Source organism: Juglans microcarpa x Juglans regia, chromosome 2S (genome assembly GCF_004785595.1).
Source record: "Juglans microcarpa x Juglans regia isolate MS1-56 chromosome 2S, Jm3101_v1.0, whole genome shotgun sequence".
Classification (NCBI taxonomy): Eukaryota; Viridiplantae; Streptophyta; class Magnoliopsida; order Fagales; family Juglandaceae; genus Juglans; species Juglans microcarpa x Juglans regia.
Window position 1 is genome coordinate 4,050,686 of NC_054597.1, and position 23,708 is coordinate 4,074,393.

A 23,708-nucleotide genomic window follows, 5' to 3' on the forward strand; every position below is an offset into this window, starting at 1 on the left:
CATGCTTATTATTATTTCATTATACGACGTTCTAAAGACTATATGCATTTGAGTCTTTCCCATCCTAAATTTGTATGATTATCGAATCAGGAACTCATTTGTGTTGTGACAAGATTTTCCTCCTTTTCGTATCTGATAAAAAGAATGGAATAACCAGTAATAGCAGGAAACCTGGATAACAAGAATGATTTAGCAATAAATATGATCAATCTGATCAGATCACTGAAAGTGAAGCCTCCATGCACCCCGTTGTAGGTTTACCCATTACTTTGGGCTATTGAGACATTTACCCAAACACTTGATCTTCATTTGTCTTTGGTTGGTCATATATATCTAGTAATCCTGGTTTGTTGGGCCCCTCTATTGCATCACACTTAGGCCCAAGCCTTAGCACTCTCACGAGTTATTATCAGATAAGGATGGTGACCCGCTTCGATCGAGAACAACCAAAAGATTGTCATTCCCCAAGTTAAATTAACTATGTTTGCAGTCTCCTTTTGTTTTTTCAAAAGCTTATCATATATAACAAAGGAAAGGAAAAGAAAAAGAAAAAGAAAAAGAAAAGCGCATACTTTGTAATTTGGCTGAGACTTGGGTGTGTGTTAAAAATCCTATACTAATGCAATATCACTGAGACATGGTGCATGCGGTACTTCTCGGACGGATCATCGAGACACCACTATATATATATATATATAGTACTAGAAAAGTGATGGAAAAAATTAATTGAAACATGCATGCATATATAACAAGCCTCATTTTCCCTTTGGATCTTATTTAGTATATCACAAACATGCAGCAACAGAAAATCAAGGAAAATGATGATTTTCCCTTATTTATAATCGGCCTCCATATATATTCAAGGAGAACTGGAGGACCTGATTAAGAACAACAGTACTACTGAAGGACAAAAACAACATATGCCAAAGGAGAAAAAGCCAAGGACTCGGATATAAGCACCAGCGCCATGCATATTGCAGTTTGATTTTTCATGATCACTTGCTATTTATTCAATGCCGTGCATTTTCTTCAGCATCAGAACAAATTCATAGATCTTTTCTGGGTCCGGGAGAACTTTGGCCACTGTCTCTCGTTGCATGCACCTCATCATCCAGGCCGAGAATTTGGGACAGTATTCCTCAACCTTGAAGCCCCCAAATGTCTCAAACGCCGAGAACCAACTTGTTAGAGCAATTGCTGTGATATCAAGAAACCCAAAGGAATCACCACCGAAGTAATCCTTCTCCCCAAGGGCTCCCTCTAGCTGCTTCACAACCTCTATGAACTCCTTCTTGGCCACTTCTTGCGCCTCTCCTTTGTTTCTCCATATTTTGCCGCCCGCATCAAATAGCTAATTATTCCCATTCATATATAGAATCAAATGATCACCATTATGAAGTTACATTTATATGCATATTTACTTAAAAATAAATAAAATAAACAAAACATTTACAATGCAATATTAGTTAGAAACCTAGCTATATATATACCTTTTTGTCGATAAAGTCGGCCCAGAACCTTGCATGAGCTCTTTCATATGGACAAGTTGGGAGCAGTGGTTGTGAAGTTGGCCAGACCTCATCGATGTAGGTGACAATGTTGGTGGACTCACATATGGGCTTTCCATCATGCAACAAAACTGGCACCTTCTGGTGAGGGTTTGATTTGAGCAACAGCTCACTCTTTCCCCCAAATAAATCCTCCGCTCTATCTTCACGTTCCACGCCTTTCTCCTCCAATGCAATCTTCACCCGCATGCTGAACGGACTGGCCCAGCAATCCAAAAGAACAACATCTCCTTTAATTGACATCTTTATAAGCTAGCTAGCAGTAGTACTGTGGTCTCTCCCTAATATCTTGATCCTCCTCCTCTTCGATCCTCTTTGTCTGGTGTAGGTAGCAGAATGAACCTCGAGTTTAAATTTATAGAGAGTGAGAAGGTGATCTACATGACCTTCAATGGGGTATTCTTGTTTGGCTCCTCACGGGAAACAATGCTGTTATAACCTGACATCCTGTATGATGTGAAGCTTAGAATGCTTCAACAATTTTTGGAATATCCGCACCAAATCAACAAGAAGCAACAGTTGTCTTTGAGTGCACGGATTATACCGATGGGAGCCGGCACATTGGGAGTAGCTCAAGCTAGCTAGGTTTATGTTCATTTGGAAGAATTAACTGATACAATTGATGAATTAGACAAAGTACGTCGGGTTGAAACTATATGATCAAGTATTTCACAAGATATATATCTCCAATGTTTTAATACTCAAATATGGTAAATTTGGGAGGATTAAGCTAGTTCTGATCTATAATATTTTATTTAAATACTTTTTATAATTTGAAGAGAGATTAATTGACACTACATTCTATAGACTACACGAGTATTAAATATATATTAATGTTACATGTAGGAAGTGTACGAAGCATGAACAGTGACATTATATTGATTATAGCTAGTGAGCCCCACATAATATGTATATATCGATCTTCAAATATTTATAGAAAGTTTTTTGGTTAAAAACTATAATTAAAGAATCTTGATCTTTTTTAGACTATTTTTTTTAGAAGAGAGACGGTACCCCATTATATTAATAACCATCTCTTATGACGAAAGAATATTTTTTACAATCAGTGTAAGAACTTAATTAAATCTCAAAACCAAAGCTCTTATAAAAACCTAATTTGGTTCAAAAAAAAAAAAAACTACTACTTATATATAGTGGCCTCACATGCAGCTAGCGCCGAGTATCAATAAATATATAATTCTGGGGTTAACTGATCATGTGGATTAATTATGGTCCAATTTGTGTCAAGTTGAGTCGTTCATGATGACCTGAAAACTTTACATGTTAATTATATTAAAAAATAATTAACGTTTTTTTAAAATTATAATAATCCCACTATAGGTGATGTATATATTAACAAGAGCTAGCAAAATTCATGTAAATCATATATATATATATATATATATATACCTAATTACATATATAGGCAGGCTAGCGCTTAATTTGATCCCCTTCATGAGTTTTGATGAGTACTGATCTGATCTGCCTAGTCAGCCTCCACTGCCTTTCTATTAATAATGCCTACATAAGCCGATCAAAGAATATCAATCGTTGCGTTTCAAAGGTTGTAGGTTGACACAATTAATGCAAGGGCAAATTAATAAACTAATCCTAATTAAAATTAGACTTTAGCCATAAAACGTGTGAAGCCACGTACTACACGCATGTACTACTGATTCGATGCAACTAATTGCATGCGCAATATTCGTTGACAATACTCCTAGCTAGCTTCATTAATATATAAATCATGTGATCACGGAAAAACCTATATATATATATATATATATATATATATATATCTCAAGTAGTACTATTAAATAATATTAATAAAGGAAGCTGACATTATCACTTGAATAATATTGAAGAAGCGATAGCATCTAGCTTGTCACAACCACCATAATTTTGGACTCTTATGTATGTGAAAACGACATGATCATCATCATGTGTATGAATTAAAGATCAACAACAGTAGTACTAGTACTATATATAGCTATAGATCTATCGATCATCATGTTTGATCAAGTACTATATATATTTCGATTGGTCTCTTGACCCAATTAACTAATTAATTAACCATATATTAATATAATTAATGAAGTAATCATATATGTACTTTCTTGAATTTTTATATATATATATATATGTTTGCATTAATATATGATAAAGTCATTAATGAAGTACTGATCGAGTTAATTGTAAATCATGCATGCATGCTGATCATGATCGATCAATATCCCAGCTTGCAATGCCTCGTAGTCCTATTAATTATAACGCATGCCTTTTATCGTGTCATGTGGAACTGGCCGAATCACATTTTATGTAAGTACGTAATTATTGTGCAAATAGATTGCGCACATATATAAAAGCCATGTTTCGGCCTAGTGCATGGAAATCCTAGCTAGAATTAATGGATGGAAGGCAGCAAATGAGTTACTACCTACTAAGAGGAATTTGTTTCATAAAAAGATTGTTGAGAATCCTCTATGCCCAATCTGCCTTAGAGATGAAGAATCGGTTATACATGCACTTTGGGAATGTCTTGCAGCAAACGATGTATGGGCAAATGGCTTGAGTGGTGTACACAAGTGGAAGAAGGAGGGTGTTGATCTGCTGACATTACGGGAAAGATGATGAAAGTACTCGATAAAGCTAAGTTAGAAGAGGCAGTTGTTATCCTTAGGAAAGTCTGGCTGAGAAGAAACACCTTTGTTTTTTATAACAAACTCGCATGCCCAAGAAGACTGTTATCCACAGCTATTGAGACACTGGAGGAGTTCAAGAAAGAAAACCGAAGGGTTATTACTGAAGAACAGCAGACTGAAGGGCTTGTTAATAAGTCTAAATGGGTTCGACCTGCAGTAGATTTTGTGAAGGTTAATTGGGATGCATCTTTGGACTTGAAGAAGAGGAGAATGGGGATGGGGTTAATCAGTAGAAATGAAAATGGAGAGGCATTGTTTGCTGTGTGAGATAGTAGAAGGAATGTACAGTCTCTGGAAGTTGCAGAAAGCTTAGTTCTATGGAAGGCAATGCAGATTTGTATTGAACTCAATATTCAGAAAGTTATCTTTGAAGGGATGCGAAGGCCGTCATCATGGCTGTGAAAAGTGATGAAGAAATTTTGTCTCTTGTTGGTCCATTGATTAATGATATTAGAAATGTTTTTAAGCATAGGAATGACTGGTTTTTACAGTTCGATTATAGGGAAAAAAAAACTCTGTTGCTCACAATTTTGCTAAGGCCACTTTACACAGCTTAGATCAGGAAAAGTTTGGATAGAAGAAGTTCCAGATTTCTTAGTTAATAGATTGGAATTTGACAGAAGATGTATACATGAAATTCATTTATAATATACTAAGGTTTCTTTCAAAAAAAAAAAATCCTAAATAGGAAGAAATTAATTAGTGGATATATATTGTTAATTGGCGTACCAAACATGTGGAAAATAATTATATTATCATGCTGTTGCTGAAAGGCATCCTTCAATTATTTAGGGTTGGAAATAATTCATATTTAGAACTCCACAAAGGAGGTCAAGATTATTATTTTTTTGTATATATATATATATATATATATTTATATATTTTGGGTTTAAAATCTGTCTTGACCCATCTGACAATATGCAAGCAAGTCCTGGATGCAAAGGCTGGATGGAATCAAGGGCCTATTTACGCTGCCATGCGCAGGGTTGCTGGTTGCGTCACTTGCTTGTGGTGAATAGTTGAATATAAAGTGGCTAGATGTTGGGTAGTTTCCTTTTCAGAGAGAGATTTAAAAATTAGCTATAATAGAATTTGAAAGATTTTGAAGCCTAACAGATCCAATGGAAAGGGAGTGATTTTTTTTCCTAAACAAGCATTTCATTAAGCACAAAACAGACGAAAGATGTACGTGAGAGAATGATGTACGTTAAATTTAGGATTGGCAGACCCGTGATGAACTCGATACGAAATAATAGAATGAGAGTTGTGCATGATAGGATTTGGGTCAATCCAGATTAACTTGGCAAGTTCACGTGTCAGCCCGTAAGACTCGATTATAGATTAATATTTAAAAAAAATTATGTATATATATATATATATATATATGTGTGTGTGTGTGTGTGTGTGTGTGTGTGTGTGTGGATGAACTTAAGGATGCATATCAGTGTGAAGTTGGATATTTTTGTATTTTGAAAAGCAAATAAGTTTCACTATTCGAAGTATATATCTTATGACACATGATATTCTTAGTATTTCTATTTCTTTATTTTTTTTTATATAATTAAAGTTTATAAGAGTATTTAAAATGACTATTCATAAAAAAAACAAATAAACGATAAAAAGATTATTTTCCATCTCTCACGTGAGAAATGATAAAAAAAAAAAAAAAAAAAAAAAAACTCAGCATCATATTTGGTAAGTTAAAAGGCAAATATATAAAGCACTTCAATGCCATAAAGTTCCAAGTAAAAAAAAAAAAAAAAAAAATTTATTGTCAATTTCAATTATTAATTATTAAATACTAATATAGATCAAAGCAGTTGATCTTTTATCGTCCTTGTATAATAATAACTTAAAAGTATATAATATTAAAGAGTTGTTTGGATTGAGAAAAACTCTCATCCTAACTTATTCTATTTCATTTCATCATATTATTATAATTTTTTAAAATTTTCACATAAAATATAATAAACAATTCAATTTTTTTAAATATCAAAATAATAATAATATTAAAAAATAATATTTTAAAAATTTTTATTTAATTTTTTATTTTTATTTAAAATCATCCCATTTCATATCCATTAATGCCAACTCATATCAGTTAGGGTTATCTAAACTTTTTGAAAGTCTCCATTTTGTAACCAAAATTCTAAGTACTTGACTTGAAAAAGCAACACAGTGAAAGATGTAATGAGAATCTCTGTGAGGTAAAACTAGAATTTTTTCACACGTTTTTTTTTTTTCCGATTTCCACACAGTACTTATACGCTGTTGTACCGTACTCCGTACTATTATGCTTATTTTCCAATTATTTTTTTAACCTCTCATAGTAGAAAGAAATGTATATATGTGCGTGATGAATCGAGATTTTCAATTTTTCAGCAATCTGTTAAATAATTTTTATAATTCAAAAAGGGATGAATAAATTTTATAATTAAAAAAAATAAAATATGCAAATTCCAACATAATTGAGGAATTGTCGGATGACTTCCACAAGGTTATGGTGGCTCTGCAAGATCAGCAGATCGAGTAGCCACCATGGGATCAAGAAATTGGTATTTCCATTTTCTTCTATATGTTAAGGAAGTTAATATTATACCGCATGAGTTTGTCTTTTCAATTTGATTCGGTTATATGTTTTATTTTTTAATTTTTTTTATTTAATAGTTAAAAAAATAGTGTATTGATATATATATTTTATTTTAAAGAAAAATGATTTGCACAAATATTAAATAGACAAACTCCACGCAAATTTTTATAAAAAAGTAGACTTCACATTAAAAAATTAAAAAAAAATAATTTTATTAATGGGATCAACTTTTTTATAAAGAGTTTGTATGAGATTTATCTATTTAAAACTTGTACCTAACATTATTTTTTTTAAAAATATTTGAAAGAAAAAAAAAAAAAAAAGTTGCAACTTATACCAGGCTAAGAGCACGCCTAGTGGTGATCAAATTCAAGCCTGGACGGCACAGTGATACAACCCATATCATGTTAAACCCTACACCCAAATTTTTTATATATATGTATAGTTGTCCATTTAATTACTCAAAGAGAAAGAACAGCCATTCCAGAAGCTAATCCTTACTTTCTACATATCTAGGGATTAGCATTACTAAACACTACTCACCATTTTCTAACACTGCAAGTAGGGGTAGTAATATGTGACACGACTCGTTAATCCAATATGAACACGACTCGTTAAAAATTGATTAGGGTTTAGCCTTAATGGATTCGGGTCAAAACGGATTGATCCATTAATACACGATTGCTTAACTGGCCAACTCGTTTTGACTCGTTATAACCCGTTTTGACTCGTTATAACCCGTTATGACCCGTTAAGAAAATTAAAGTTACAATTATACTTTTATACCTAAGAATAAAATTATTGAGATTTTAATTTCGATATTTTTATTATTTAGATTGTAATTTTGAACTTGTAGTTAGTTTTATATTTTTTTTATAGATATTGTGATTTTAACATTTTTATAAAATTATATTAAACTTAACTAGGTCAAACATGTAATTTTAGAACTGTTCAATCTATTTACATAAATGAGTCAAACGGATTGATACGACATGACCCGTTATGTTAATGAGTCGTGTTAAGATTTGAGATTTTGACACGATAAACTTAATGGTTAGGTTAGGATTGATCCATATAATATATTATACATATCTTGATACGATACGAACACGACCTATTAACACGAGTTAACACTCCAACTGCAAGCCGATGGTGGCACTCATCCGTACGTGTTGGTATTTTTTAAATAATTATTAAACGTTTTGAGATTTATTGCTCGAACGTTATTAAGCCTGCTTTTATTCTCTTATATTACTAATAGCCGAATCTCGTGGATAGTAACGTTGGTTTCTCATAACTTTTCTTTACCGTTGCTTTTTACGTTTCATTCTCTCATAATTTGTTAGCATTTTCGTTGGAGAGAGTTTGTCTTTAAGTGATAATACTGTTTTGGATTTCAAGAAGTTTTATTGCTTTAACGGTTTCTTCAACGTTTCTTTAACGGGCTTGTAGTTGTTAATATTGGCTTATTTAGTAAATGTTTTTTTCGTTTACGTCCTTTAATTTCTGGGTCACTTTTTGTCTAATACACATTTATATTAGGGGTGAAAACAGGCGTCGTCGGCGTAATTTTTGGACAAAATCGATGCCGACCGACGTCTGAAAAAATAAAGGAGGCACCGACCGTAACCGGTTGATGGGGAGGAAAAAAACCGATTGAGGCGGTTCTCTGGCGGTTTTCGATCGGTGTCGGTTCTCTAGCAGTTCTCGGTCGGCGTTGGTTCTCTGGTGATTCTACTGAGAGAATAATGAGAGAGATTGAGAGAGAGAGAGTTGCATAGGAGAGAGAGAGAGTTGCAGAGATTGGATTCGGGAGAAGAAGGGGCTGGGGAAGAAGATGACTCATCTCGAAACGACGCCGTTCCACTTAAGTTTAAGTGGAACGACGTCGTTTCAGACTTATTTTTTTTTCTTACGTCCTTAATAAAACGACGTCGTTTGGTTTAATGCTAAACGGCGTCGTTTCCATTATCTGTTGTAATACTTACTTATTTTTTTTTCTTACGTCCTTAATAAAACGACGTCATTTGATTTAATGCTAAACGGCGTCGTTTCCATTATCTGTTGTAATACTTATTAACATAAACAACGTCGTTCCACTTAAACTTAAGTGAAACGACGTCGTTTCGATAAGGGTATATTTAAAAAAAAAAAGATTTTATTATATCGGTCGGTTCAGCGGTCCGGTCCAGCTTCAAACCGAGACCGAACCACTGAACGTCGGTTTCTTCAAATTATCACCGCACGCCGACCGGTTCTCCATCGGTTCCGGTCGGTTCCTTACGCGGCCGGTCGGTCGTATCGGTGGTGACCGGTGGTGTCGATTTCTGTATAGCCCTAATTTATATATATATTAGCAAGGGCAACGTGCGCTGCACGTATGCCCACTTGATAAATATAAAGACAAAATAAAAAAAAAATACAAAATAGTAAATGAGAATGTGAAAAAAAAAAAATTAAACAAAAATTGAACAAAATATATAAAGTGAGTAAAGAAGTATAGATTTTACATACAATTTAATGTCTTAATTATTTAAGTATATAATTACAACAGTGAGAAGTTTAAGAAGAAGAGATTTTGAGTGTTTATGATGTAGTTTGATTTATAAAATGGACAGATAATACGTTGAGTTTATTCTAGCGCAATTGTCCATGTTGATTCATTTATGTGCGCAAGTACATAATCTATTCATTTTCTGAAACTGTACTTACAATATTTACTAAATATGGTAGTTGCTCCTGTAATAATGAAAAAATATAAAGATATAATGCATTAAACATTCTACTTTGCTTGTTTGTTCAAAAATATCAATAGTTGTACACTTCAATATTTCTTTTGCTATCAGTCCAAAGATAACAACCGATATACATTCAGTATCTTCTTCTACTTTTAGATAGAATCGTCAGCTAAAATTAAAGAGAATATTAGTAATTGCATTATTTTAACAATTACTATATAATATTTATCATGTAAAGAATGATCATTTAAAATGATGAGATAAAATGATTTACCGTAGCTATGAGATGCTCATGTTTTTGCAATTATACTACACAAATTTTTCGTTGTAGTCATATCCAGATGCTTTATTACAATTTGCCCGGGACATGTAGTGGAACTTCAAGGTAAAGGAGATGTTGCCCATCTGGGCTGTGGGAGGCCTCCGACACCCCTTGAGATTGACTGCATGCATCGGTAGATCACTATGTATCGTAAATTTTAAATGCAAGTCATCCTGTGAGTTATCTCTTTTATATCAAAGCTCCAACCCCTCCTGAATCTTGCATACTTTATTTATTTATTTACTTATACAAATAAATTTATTAATTATCATTATCCTGCTCACTTCTCAAAAAAAAATTATTGTTATCACTCGAAAATTTGATACTTCAATAAAGAAATGAATTATTATTGATTTTTTTGTCCCTCCCTCTCTCTTCAATGTTTGTGTGCTGAAAAATTAAAAATAACATTTGATTATTTCTACAGACTTTAATTATATATTTTAATACGTCAAATTTATTTTAGAGTATTTATTGTATTATTTGGTATGATTTTTTTATTTTTTGCACTAAATAATTGCTTAAAGTAGGTGAGATTATGCCGTAGAAATGATAGCTCCTGAGAAGTAAGACAACCATGAAGAAATTTTTTTAAAATAAATTTATAAATTTAAATAATAAGTTAAATTTATTATTTAAAAATAAAAAAATATGTATTTATAAATCATTTGGAAATACTTTCCCTCATCTTCTTAAGATGTTATTTAAGTTAACTGGTGGGGTTTTCCACTTCTATTGTATGAAATTATGAATTATCGAATACAATTAAAGGATATCTATATTCCATTTTTTTTTCTTTTATTTTTTTAACGAAAAAAAAAAAGCAAAATCACAATAGTTTCTAATATGAGTTAAAATGAATTAAGTGCAGGAAATAATTAATGTGGGTATGCATGTTTTGAATTAAAATCAAAGTGAAGAATATACGATTTGGAGCAGATATTTTTTTTTTAAATAAAAAATAAAAAAAAAACGAAAATGATTCCAATAGCTCCAGGTCTTCGACTTACCATTCGATAAAATGGGGTAACCAAAAAAATAAATCCAATAAAGTAAGAGTAGTGGTACATCCCGAGGGATGTAACTCGAGAACCCACTGAGAAAGGTAGAAAAAAGTTTTTTTAATTTTTTTATTCATTTTTTTATATTCTTAAATATTTTTTTGAAAATGAAAAAATTCACAATATTACTAAAAAATATTTCTTTAATCACTAATTAAAAAAAATGAATTAGAACAAAAATTCGAGACCCACATTCGGTTAGTTTAGCATTTTTCATAAAGTAATAGATAGGGTGTAATTTAACACTCCTCTATAATGTAATTTTTTTAAAATATAGAGAGATTATTTCAAATGTAACTTTTTTTTTTTTTTTTTTATATTTGATTCCTTATTTTGTATTTTGTTACAGGAATTATGGAGAGGAAATTATTCATCATTATAAACTTTTTAAATTAATTTCTCTCTTTTATTATTGATTTTTTATTAAAAAATATAATATTTAAATAATATGAAGAAAAAATAGATAAATTGATATATAGTATATTGTAAAAATTAATAAATAAAATAAATAAATAAATTTTGATAATATATTTTAAAAGATAGAAAAAAAAATTCATTAAACTGCAAATTTAATTATTTTATTTGATCTATTATTGACATTGGAATAAGAGAAAGATAGATGCATGCAAATTATTTATCTTTATTTGATAAAAAAAAAACTCCTACATTCATTTGCGTTGGATCTGGCTGGGAGGTGGAGGACACCCATGAGAGAGTGAGAGAGCGTGGAGGAGCTGGATGGCTCGGCTGGGCATGGGGTGGCTAGGGGAGGTCTTCGGTGGAAGGAGGAGCTTCTTGTGGTGGTGCAGTGGCTGTGGGAACGGCTGACGGCGATGCTAGGGGAAGAAACCCGTGGGTTTCGTGCGTGGCCTACGGAGAAGTTACGGGCTTCGGGTCAAGGGGAGGAGGAAGGGAGAGGTCAGGGGAGACCCGTGGCGGTGCTCGGTGGAGCTGGAGGCTGACGACGGCGGCGCCACAGGCCGTGTGAAGTGAGGAACCCGAAAGGTTAAAGGGCCTAACATGGGGGAAGAGGGACTGTTGTGAGGGGTTGGGTTGGGTTCGGTGGGATGGTGCTCGCCGGCATGAGGGGAAGCTTCCATGGTGGTCGATGACGACGCTGGTGCAGCACGGCGGCGCAGGGTTGAGGAGGGTGAATCCGTGAGAGAGGGAAGCTATTTCGGGTGGGAGCGAGGCTGTCTTCTAGGGAGGGCTGGGCAAAACGAAAATTTGGGATAGAAGTTGGGAAGAGAAAATGTTAGACGAATATATTGTTCTTGAAGCATTTGCACATTATATATATATATATATATATTTGTGTAGTCTTGCGGTGAGTACTACAGTGGAATACAGTGGAATATACTTGAGAAAAATTGTCACATAGAAAAATAAGTTTATTGAGTGTATATTTTTTAGAGTATTTTCAGATAAAAGAAATGTGCTCTTTTGGTGGAGTTTTGAATTCAACCACTTGTGCAGAGTAAGCTTGAGTCATACGACGACCAATTGGGCTGTTATATCCTGGAGGAGTCAAGTCAAGAAGAGTTATGTTGCATCGGTTAATTTGAGACTTTGTACATCGCATAGGGCTTGAATCTCTTTAAAAAGAATGATATTTTTGTGCCTCAATCCAAACTGGCTTTGTTGTAATTTTAATTTAATTGTAATTTTTATTATATTATTATGAATTTCACCAACAATTTTAAGGAGATTCATCATGGAGCCTACGACTGAAAAATCCACGGAAAGCATTAGAGATCTCAATAAGCTCTTTCGGTTCAAAGGAGCTTATTTCAAGAGATGGAAGTGCAATGTTCTTTTCTATTTAAGTCTTCTCAACGTCTTTTATGTTCTTAATCCAAACTGGCTTCGTTTTAATTTTAATTTAATTATAATTTTTATTATATTATTGTGAATTTCATCAACAATTTTAAGGAGATTCATCATGGAGCCTACGACTGAAAAATCTACGGAAAGTATTGGAGATCTCAACAAGTCCTTCCGGTTCAAGGGAGCTTATTTCAAGAGATGGAAGTGCAATATTCTTTTCTATCTAAGTCTTCTCAACGTCTCTTATGTTCTCACAACAAAGAATCCTAGCAAGATCACTACTGAGAACATAACTGAAGCACAAGTGAAAACCCACGAAGAAAATATTGAATAATATACCAAAGATGAGTATAACTGTCGATGCTATCTTTTAAATTGTCTTGTTGATCAATTTTATAATTACTACAATACTACTTACACCTCTGCAAAGAAAATTTGGAAAGCTTTACAGAGTAAATACGATACTGAAGAAGTCGAAGCGAAGAAATATGCGGCAAGTCGCTTCTTTCGATATCAAATGGTAGATGGAAAATCCGTTGCGGAGCAAGCGCAAGATTTTCAAATGGTTATAGTTGAAGTTAGATCCGAAGGTATTAAGATTGGAGACAATATAATTGTTTGTCGCGTCATTGACAAGCTACCACCTTTATGGAGGCAGTTTCAAAAGTCGATGCGCCATAAACAAAAGGAGACATCTTTGGAGACTTTAATCACAAGTATTCGTATAGAGGAGGAAGCTAGAGGCCAAGATGATTTGGTGTTTCAAAATAGTAATGAGGATTCCATGACAAAGGTAAACTTAATTTCTGAAAATTGTAGCATGCCCAAAGGTCAAAACACAAGAAATAGTTTTTTGAAACTACAAAGAAAATATTTCAAAAAATTTAGTAGACCTCACAAAAAGGGTTTTCAAAACCCAAATGATAAAATCAAGGACCCCTCCACAAAATCAAGCGTGTTTTGTCTGTGGCAAAATTGGGCACTTTACTCGAATTTGTAAGTTCCGAAAGCGAGAAAATAATAATCCTCAAGTTAATATAACTGAGGAGCCGTTTGTAGCAATGGTCACAGACATTAATATGGTTCAATTTGTTGAAGGGTGGTGGACAGATTCTGGTGCCAATAGGCATGTATACTATGATAAAGATTGGTTCAAAAAATTTACTCTATTTGAAGAAGAGAAAACTATTATGCTTGGTGATTCAAGTAAAACTGAGGTTCTTGGGAGTTGTGAGGTTGAGTTGAAATTCACCTCTGGACGTATACTAATGCTAAAAAATGTTCTCTACACACTGTCTATGAGGATGAATTTGATATCGAGTATTTTACTCAACAAAGCAGACTTCAAACAAATTATGAAATTTGATCAATATGTAATTACAAAAAATGGAGTTGGGCTATACTTGTGATGGGATGTCTGAATTGAATATTGAGAATAAAGAATAGTATGTTTCTTTTTATGTGGATTATTTTTTAAATATTTTGGCACACATGCTTATCTATTTCTTAGATATGGAGTAAAAAATAGCAGTTCATTTTTTTCTTATTGGAATAAAGTGATTTTTGAGTGAGGTGTATTTTTTTTTTTTTATGAAAAGAAAGTTTCTTTTTATATCTAAAAATTAGTGGGGGTCAAGTTTTTAGGCAATAATATTTTTTCCTAAATATTTGGCTTCAACGTTTTTTTTTTCTTCAGTTTTTTGAGTTTTTGGAAGTAAAGTCATAAAATGGATATCTCATTGATAATTGTGAACCTTTACGGAAAAACTTTTCCAAGCAAATGGGATGCGTGTAATTTTTTTTTGTTGTCATTTGGTTTGTTTGAAACGTATGGTATTAATTTGAATTTAGTGGCATAACCGAAAGTTTTTAATATTGAGATTTGGTTTCATTATCCTGAGATGAGTTTGGATGCATGTATAATTTTTAGCCGTTTTAAGATTGTATTGATTATCGCTTTAAGCTGCCGTATTTTTCTTAAGTCAATTATGGAGTTGAATTGCTTTGGCTTCAAAAAAGAAGCAAATATATGTTGAGAGATTTATTCCTTTATTGAAAAAATCAATAAATTCATTGTGATAGTACTACCATAATCGGTAGAGTACAAAATCGTTATTATAATGGTAATCCAGATCCTTTAGACAAAAATACAGTACTGTGAGATTTTTTTTTTCTTGATGGTGTTATTAATGTGGATCCACTAAACAAAACTTTGACAAAAGAAATGATCTGGAATGCATCAAGGAGAATGAGATTAACATCTATAAATTCATGAGCCATGTATGAGGATATCCAATCTAGAGACTAGGGATCCTGAAAACTGAGTTCAATAAAAAAAACAAATCATATGATAGTCGTAAAAACTGGATTCAATGAAAAAAATAAATCATATCATATGAGATAAAAAAAAAATCTCAATATATTTAAAATTACTTATTTAATTATTAAGTAAAAAAAAATTTAGCAAGCAATCAAACTGAGCGGTATAGTTGAAGTGGCAGACTAACTTTATTCTTTACTAATTGGGGTAAATGATCATGATGACAAGCTGCATCCCATTCGTTTTGAGCCGTGCTACCACGAGAAATGAGAATGGCTCTGACAAGATAAATTGGTCTTTTTTATTTTTTTATTCATTTTTTTCATATTTTTAAGTATTTAAAAAATATTTTCTTAATTATTAAGTAAAAAAAATATTAAAAAAAAATTATCGGGATCCATCGGTAGGATTAGCTTTTCTCATTACGTTTTGATCTTTTTCTAATGGGCCCATGAAGGTTTCCAGCTCATTACCTAACGAAGAAAAAAGAAGAAAGCTTTTGCTTTTGGATTTAGATAGCTTGCTAAATTGGTTAATTATTTTCAACTGAGATTGGATCGAGCCAAATGATCCTTAATTTATCAGTACTTTTTGCTTGCGGGGGGATTTTTCTACATATGTACAGATATGCCAGGGGGGTTCTGGGTGCCTTTTTCACGGATTCCACGTTTAGTCAAGAATACACATTCGCCTAATTATAATCAGACCACACGTTATAATCGCTCAAGAAAGTAGGTCGAAAGAGTCCTGGCAGCTTGGACCATATCTCTTTCCTAGAACTATATATATACACTAGCAGTTATATAACGTGCAAAGCACGTTTGTCTATTTGTCTAATTAAAAATGATGTGTCCAAAAAAATAATATATTTTTTTAAAAGAAATTAATTAGTTAATAATTTAATGCACAAGAATAGGAAAATAAATTTTAACAAACATCATAATGATAACAAAACGTTACAGTAATATGAGTAATATGAAAATTAAAAAATTTTGAATATTTTAACAATAGTTTTCTTAGCAAAATATATAAATTGTGTAGAATTCAACCACAATACTCAATAACTCAGAAAGTACTGAAAAAATACATAATCTTTTATTTTTATATTGCTCTCATATTTTTTCATCATTAAAGTAAGTTTCTTCTATTTTGAAAACTCTAAAAATATTATAATAGTAGAAAATCATTTTATCTAAATGATTTTAGTTAATTAAGAATATTATGAGATTTAAATTATATTAAAAACTCTAATTATATATATGATTTTACTCTCTTAAAAATATTTAACAAAACTCTATTATTTATTTAATGATAAAAGATTAGTATTTTATAAATTAAAGTTGAATTTATATTTTAATTATCTATTTTAAGTTAGTTTAACTTCCATTGTTGGATCAAATCTGTAGATTAAAGATGAAGGATTGAGATTTATGTGGTGATTTGTGTTATTTTATAAATTAAAGTTGAATTTATATTTTAATTATCTATTTTAAGTTAGTTTAATCTTTACTGTTGGATCAAATCTGTAGATTGAAGATGAAACGTTGTGATTTATGTGATAATTTGTGTGGTGATTTTGTTATTTGTGTGATAATTTTGTGATTTGTGTGATGATTTTTATATTAATTTTATAATTTATGTGGTGATTTGATGATTTTGCTGTGATTTGTGTGATGATTTTGTTGTGATTTGTCAAGGACGCGATGCACGTAGCACCGTTCATACTGTGAGACTGTTCATACTGTAGCACAATGTAGCACTGTTCAGCACTGTTTATACTGTAGCACTGTTCATTTATGTAGTACTGTTTTCTATAGTATGGTTCTGCACTGTTTATTACTGTAGCACTGTGATCGGTAATTTATAGCTACTTTTAAGATAAAGGAGATAAGAGTCGTCCTAGGATGTAGCACGATGATGGTTGATTAAATATTTTTTTTCTTTGATTTTTTTTTTTAATATTTTTAAATATTTAGAAAAAAATTTATAATATCATTAAAAAAATACTTATTTAATCATTAAGTAAAAAAAAAAAATCACAATAGAAATGCTCAACACCCAAAATCGAGACCCAAGCATTTCTCTATATATATATATATATAATTAGGGACGTAATTCGATCAGGTGTAATCAAGGGAAGTTTGATCTAATCTTAAGTAAGATCCAAAAAAAAATTAATTTTTTAAGGATTGATTTATTTTTTTATATTCAAATTAATGTACAAAGCATGCACGCATGTTAGTTTGTTTTATATAATATTAATTATTGTCAAAATATTGTCGTATAATCTAAAGCAGATGTAAAAAACATAGATATTATAATCAGTCGACGTTTGAGGTTACCCGAACCATGTAGTAATCATGACCTCGTTTTGTAGCATTTTTCATCCGTTTTACATGTTTCTAATGAGCGGTACATTTCATTAATTTGATATAAATTATTAAGCAATAATGCTTTTTAAAGGTGATCTAGCATGCATTAATAGTCTTCTCTATCACATCATGTTTATAAAGATCATCAGGTTATTCACGTGGAGGAGCCTTCTTCTCTAGAACATGCTGCCTGACATACACCCGTTTAGGTTTTGTTTTATCATGAATTACTTTCAACTCATTTCAACTCATCGTTTTAATTTTTTTAAATTTTAATATAAAATATAATAAATAATTTAATTTTTTTAAATTTTAAAATAATAATAATATTAAAAAATAATATTCTAATAATATTTTATCATTTCAACTCAACTCCCTTCAACATTCAAACTCACCTTAATCTCAATGTATCGAAAAATTCTATTTATAAATAAGTGTAGATTGATATAAAAATAATAATAATAATAATAATAATAAAATATACTTAATAAAATATTTATATAATATAATTTAATTTAAAAAAATTAAAAAATTAAATATTAAATATTATCATTTAAATAATTTGAAATGTCTACTCTATATACCGCATCGAATATAATAGCTCTTTTATATTTTATATATTAGAACCGAGAGAGAGATATTTACATGTACGGTACAATCACCAGGATATCATTTTGTATTTGCCGAAGGCTTCACGCCTATATAATTAATCACGTGCATTTCGTGTGCCGTTAATTACACAAATAAAAAAAATGCGCCCGCTAGAGTAACGCTTTTCAGTAAAAAATAAAATAAAAATAGAGTAGCAGTTTAACACATGGTTCCGTAGCAGTTTTAAATGTACAAATTTTTTGTAAAGATGTTACAAATGAGTTTTTTTTTTTTTTTAATAATAAAATTTATTTTATAATAAAAAATTTGAATGAAACTTATGTATTTAAGTACTTTAACACATGGTTTCGTAACCAACGAATCAATTGTCGGAGTTCATAGTCCTAGATCGGGAAAAGGGTGGTGTTGTACGTACAGAGGCTGTCATATAGACATGTCCGGTCACATGGTTTGGTTGTTGGTACGTACTATATGTTCCTATTTTTTTTAAGGGTCTTACGAATAACATTAGAAATAATAAAAAAAATTATTTGCAAGTAATTTAGATATTGACGCACCAAATTGTGTTGATAATGTAAGATCAACTTGCCACGTAACTGATCATGTTTACACCAAACAATACATAGTTGTATCTCACTGTTAGATATGAGCAACGCCACTCATTATTTTTGTACGATTATACTCTCATCAATTTATAATATAATATTAAATAGTTAAAAATTATTTATTATATTTTATTTATAAATCTATCATTTTAATATTATATCAAGAGATGATGATAAATAAAAAAATAATAAATAGAATTTGTTTTTGATAAAAATAGATCTTCCTATTAGATATTAATGACGTGTATGCATCGGGGTCGATCAAGATCTTTTAAGGTCGTCTTCTTCAAAAAGAATTATTTTTAGGTCGATCTATTCAAAACAAGGGTATTTTTTAGCCGGCTTCAAACAAAGTACTTCTGGGAAATTACAAGATTATACCCCTATTAATAAATCGTTTTTTTTTTTTTTTATTTCTGCTAGCTAGTTGAATCGACCATATAACTTTTGCCTTTTAACTTTGAACTGTCTAGGCATGGTTCCGTTTGGATTGAGAGACGAGATGATATAAATTGTGATAGTAATAAGATTTTTGAATTAAAATTTGTTAATAATAATAATATATAGTAATAAGATGATCTCAACTCATCTCTCAATACAAATCGACTCTAACTATATATATATGAGCATATATAGAAAGAAAAATAAAGATACAATATATTTCACAATCATATTTTAAAATGAAAGATATTATTGTAAAATATCTTATAAAAATAATATCATTTTATAAAAATACTTTCATTTTATATCATATGTTGTGAAAAATGTTATGTGTTTTATTCTAAATTAGGATTAACGATGATTAATATTTGTGCGTTGACTTTTAATTGGTTTTAGATTACCTGCGCATCTATCAACAGTCGATGTCGGTGAAAGCTAGCTATACTAGTGGTTCGAAACCCTTTTTATGGGAATAACCTCACAGAATATATATAGAATGTGTGGACACGTGCGAAATTGCTTAACCAAACTTAATTAATTAGTTCATGAAACGTAAAATGTGATTCATCATTTTTTTTAAAAAATTATATTAATCCCTCATTTTATATCATCGTTTGCAGTAATGTGCATGATATGACAATTATTTTATATCATATTTTAAGATGAGAAACGATTGATAATTAAGAATATGACGAATAATATTATTAATTGTTTTCAACGTCCTCTGGTCAGTTTAATATTGATCATGTTTGCTTACAAATTAATTAGAACGATATTTTTATTTCAGCAAGCAAGAATTAATATTAATGTATTAATAGGCAAAATTGACATTGGATCGATAAGACATGCATACATTTTGATCAGGAAATTCCGGGTCCTTCCAAAAGTCTTTCTGGTTCTTTAATTGCGTACATTGATCTCCAAGAAAGACCAAGACAATAAAACTATATATATATATATATATATAATGACTGGAATCTATTCATCAGAGAGTTAGATTTATAGATCTAAGTACCCAAACCATTATAATATTATATATTAATATTAATATACAACAAATATTGCATGTGGGATATTTTACCATTATAACTGCATGCATTAATCTTACAGTTCTTAATTCTCTCTAATGAAGTACTGCAACGTCCTTGTCGCGACTAAAGCTGCAATGGCCATTCATTCATTACATCCTTAGACGCGCGCCACGCATGCGGTGATTTTTGTGTTTGTGATCATCGCCCTTTGGGATGTCGTTTTTTAAAGAGATATATATCTGTTCACTAATATGCTGGAATAATATTCTTGCAAGGCGTACTGATCATGACGTAATCAAACAATTATAAATAAATAAAATACCCATTTATAATTGCATGTGTGAGCCGAACCATGCAAATACCAGTAAATTATGCTCAGAAAATTCAGAAAAAAGTAAAAGAGAAAAAAGCCATGCATGCCGAAAAAGGAAAATATAGTGCGATATTGGTGAAGTACTGGGTCCGGGGGAAGGAGTACTCACGCATGCAGCTAGCTAGCGCGCTCAACACAACGTGTAAACCAATTAATTTAGTACAGGACTTGAAAGCTGGGGGTCAACTTTTTGGAAATTAAAAAAGACAAGAAGAGGTCAATAGTCAGGCGTATGTTCAACTTAAGCTAATTCCATAGCAAGTTCCTCGTTAATTTCCGTGAAAGCTTCAAGCATTTTTCCTAATTTCCCTTTAGTCTTCCTCCCAACAATAACAACTGGCCCTACCTCTTGGCTCTTGCCTTTATCGGTGCTATATGCACATGAGTGCACACTGATTTCACGCTATATATTCCCCCTCCCGTTTTGCGATCTTGCACGTCCATCACAACAACACCCCCCCCCCCCCCCCCTCTCTCTCTCTCTCTCTCTCTCTCTCTCTCTCGCCTTCGAGCGTACTAGCAGTTAAGCACCCAAGCATCAACTTCGATGGATCAGTTGCCGAAATGTGGAGCTAATTATACCCCTCTCACCCCTTTAACTTTCTTGAACAGAGCCTCTAAGTTTTATGCCAATCGTACCTCTGTGATATACGAGCGTACCCGCTTCACATGGCGGCAAACCTACGAGCGTTGCTGCCGCCTTGCTTCCTCTCTTCGCGCCCTTAACATACTCAAGAACGATGTTGTAAGTTCGCCTTCCTAGTACTTAATGATTCACTTTTAGATCAGCAAGGACATATGCTGCATATATGTTTATATATTATAATTCGATGTTCAAAGGAGCTGATCTTTTTTGCCCTTAATCTGTGTACAGGTATCTGTGTTGGCTCCTAACATTCCAGCCATGTACGAGATGCATTTTGCAGTGCCTATGGCTGGGGCTGTGCTCAACACCATCAATACCAGGCTTGATGCTAAAACCATAGCCACCATTCTCGGACACTCTGAAGCCAAGGTCTTCTTTGTGGATTGCCAATTCGTGCCGCTGGCACGCGAGGCTCTCCGCTTACTTATGGCTGATTCCAAGCATTCTCTGGGAGCCGAGTCGTCCATCCCCTTGGTGATTGTCATCGATGACATTGACTCACCTACTGGCGTCCGGCTAGGCGAGTTGGAGTATGAGCAACTGGTCCAAAAGGGCAATCCAAGGTACCTTCCTGGCGAGCTCGAGGATGAGTGGGATCCAATTGCTCTGAATTATACGTCAGGAACAACATCTGAACCTAAAGGAGTGGTGTACAGCCACAGAGGTGCCTACCTTAGCACGCTCAGCCTCGTTCTGGGATGGGAAATGGGAAGTGAGCCTGTCTACCTGTGGACACTTCCCATGTTCCATTGCAATGGGTGGACCTTCACTTGGGGCATTGCTGCGCGCGGCGGCACCAACGTGTGCCTGCGCAACGCCACAGCCTCGGACATCTACCGTAGCATTGCCATGCACAAGGTTACACACATGTGTTGCGCGCCCATCATTTTCAACATCCTCCTCCAGGCAGAACCGAAGGAGAAAGGCCAGCAGATCATCACCTCCCCTGTCCAAATACTCACCGGTGGAGCACCCCCGCCGGCAGCTCTGCTTGAAAAAGTAGAGCCACTCGGGTTCCACGTCACGCATGCTTATGGCCTGACGGAGGCAACCGGACCGGCCCTGGTGTGCGAGTGGCAGGAAAAATGGAATCAACTGCCGCGCGACGATCAGGCCAAACTCAAGGCACGTCAAGGTATTAGCATACTGACGCTGGCCGATGTGGATGTGAAGGATTTGAAAACAATGGCCAGTGTGCCCCATGATGGGAAAACTTTGGGGGAGATAGTCCTGCGTGGAAGCAGCATCATGAAGGGCTACTTCAAGGAGCGAAAGGCCACGTTCAAAGCGTTCAAGGATGGCTGGTTCTTAACAGGTGATGTTGGGGTCGTCCATCCAGATGGGTATTTGGAAATCAAGGACAGATCCAAGGACGTGATCATATCTGGAGGCGAAAACATTAGCAGCGTAGAAGTAGAGTCGGTGCTGTATAAGCACCCAAGGGTGCTGGAAGCTGCCGTGGTGGCAATGCCGCACCCTCACTGGGGAGAGAGCCCCTGCGCTTTTGTCGCCCTCAAGAAGAATTTGGCAGGCAGAACCGACGACGTGAGCGAGGCAGAGATCATCTCCTTTTGCAGGAAGAATCTTCCCCATTTCACGGTTCCAAAGAAAGTGGGGTTCTTGGCCGAGCTGCCAAAGAACTCGACAGGAAAGATTCTGAAAAATGAACTGAGGGCTGAAGCAAAGCACCTTGTTGTCTCCGAGAATCATTTAAACGAGTCCAGCCCAGACCATTCTCAAGTACGGGTTCCTCGGTATGGCGACCAGATTCTGCAGGCCTTGTCCCGCCTCTGAAAAATTCAACAAACTCCCAATAAATTAAAGCTGTACACTGTTCTTAATTGCTAATATCTGTATCTAGTTGGAGAGTAATTTTGTTATCTTAATTTTTATCATTTTCACATCATTTCATTTCATGATGTGTTATTAGATAATTAAAAATTATTTATTATATTTTACGCGTAAATTTATTATCTAATCTCATATTATGAGATGATGAAATGATAATAAGAAAAAAAACAATGATAAATAGAAAATAGAGACTTTCCGAGAAATCTTGAAAGAACACGTATAAATATCAAAAACTGCAGTATTGATTTCCAGTTTATTTGTCTACCAAGTTTTTATTCTCCTATTTATGTCTTGGTTTGTACTTCGGAGGAACAAGATGAACTCGATATTCGAGAGTCTTAAATAAAAGATAAAAAAAAAATTACATGAAATAAACTAGATCTATATTATTTCTCGTCCATATAGATATTTTAAATGATATTAAATAAATTATATAAAATGCACTTTATATTTTTATCTTTTTCTCGACTATCTTTTATGAGATCTCTACTAAAACATTTCTCTTTTATGAATTTTGTCTATGGAATCTTTTGTAGGTAAAACAATTCTATATGAAATAATAATAAAATAATTTTGCTATGTATCAACTACTATTCACTCACACACTCCACACCTGATAATTTTTTATTTTTATTTTTTTATAGAGTGT

The 23,708-nt window shown here is 32.9% G+C and overlaps 2 protein-coding genes across 2 annotated transcripts; one reads left to right on the forward strand and one right to left on the reverse strand.

The window, feature by feature from the left end:
* Window positions 1-744: 744 nt before the first annotated feature.
* On the reverse strand, window positions 745-1,966 carry LOC121252311 (probable glutathione S-transferase). Its single transcript, XM_041151907.1, has 2 exons — window positions 1,491-1,966; window positions 745-1,351 (listed from the first exon to the last, which is right to left on the reverse strand). Exons 1-2 carry the CDS (start codon window positions 1,809-1,811, stop codon window positions 1,007-1,009), a joined length of 666 nt encoding a protein of 221 aa, XP_041007841.1. The 5' UTR covers window positions 1,812-1,966; the 3' UTR covers window positions 745-1,006.
* Window positions 1,967-21,001: 19,035 nt separating this feature from the next.
* Window positions 21,002-23,429, forward strand: LOC121252190 (trans-cinnamate:CoA ligase, peroxisomal-like). Its single transcript, XM_041151708.1, has 3 exons — window positions 21,002-21,307; window positions 21,437-23,084; window positions 23,241-23,429. Exons 1-2 carry the CDS (start codon window positions 21,110-21,112, stop codon window positions 23,000-23,002), a joined length of 1,764 nt encoding a protein of 587 aa, XP_041007642.1. The 5' UTR covers window positions 21,002-21,109; the 3' UTR covers window positions 23,003-23,084; window positions 23,241-23,429.
* The last annotated feature ends 279 nt before the right edge of the window (window positions 23,430-23,708 follow it).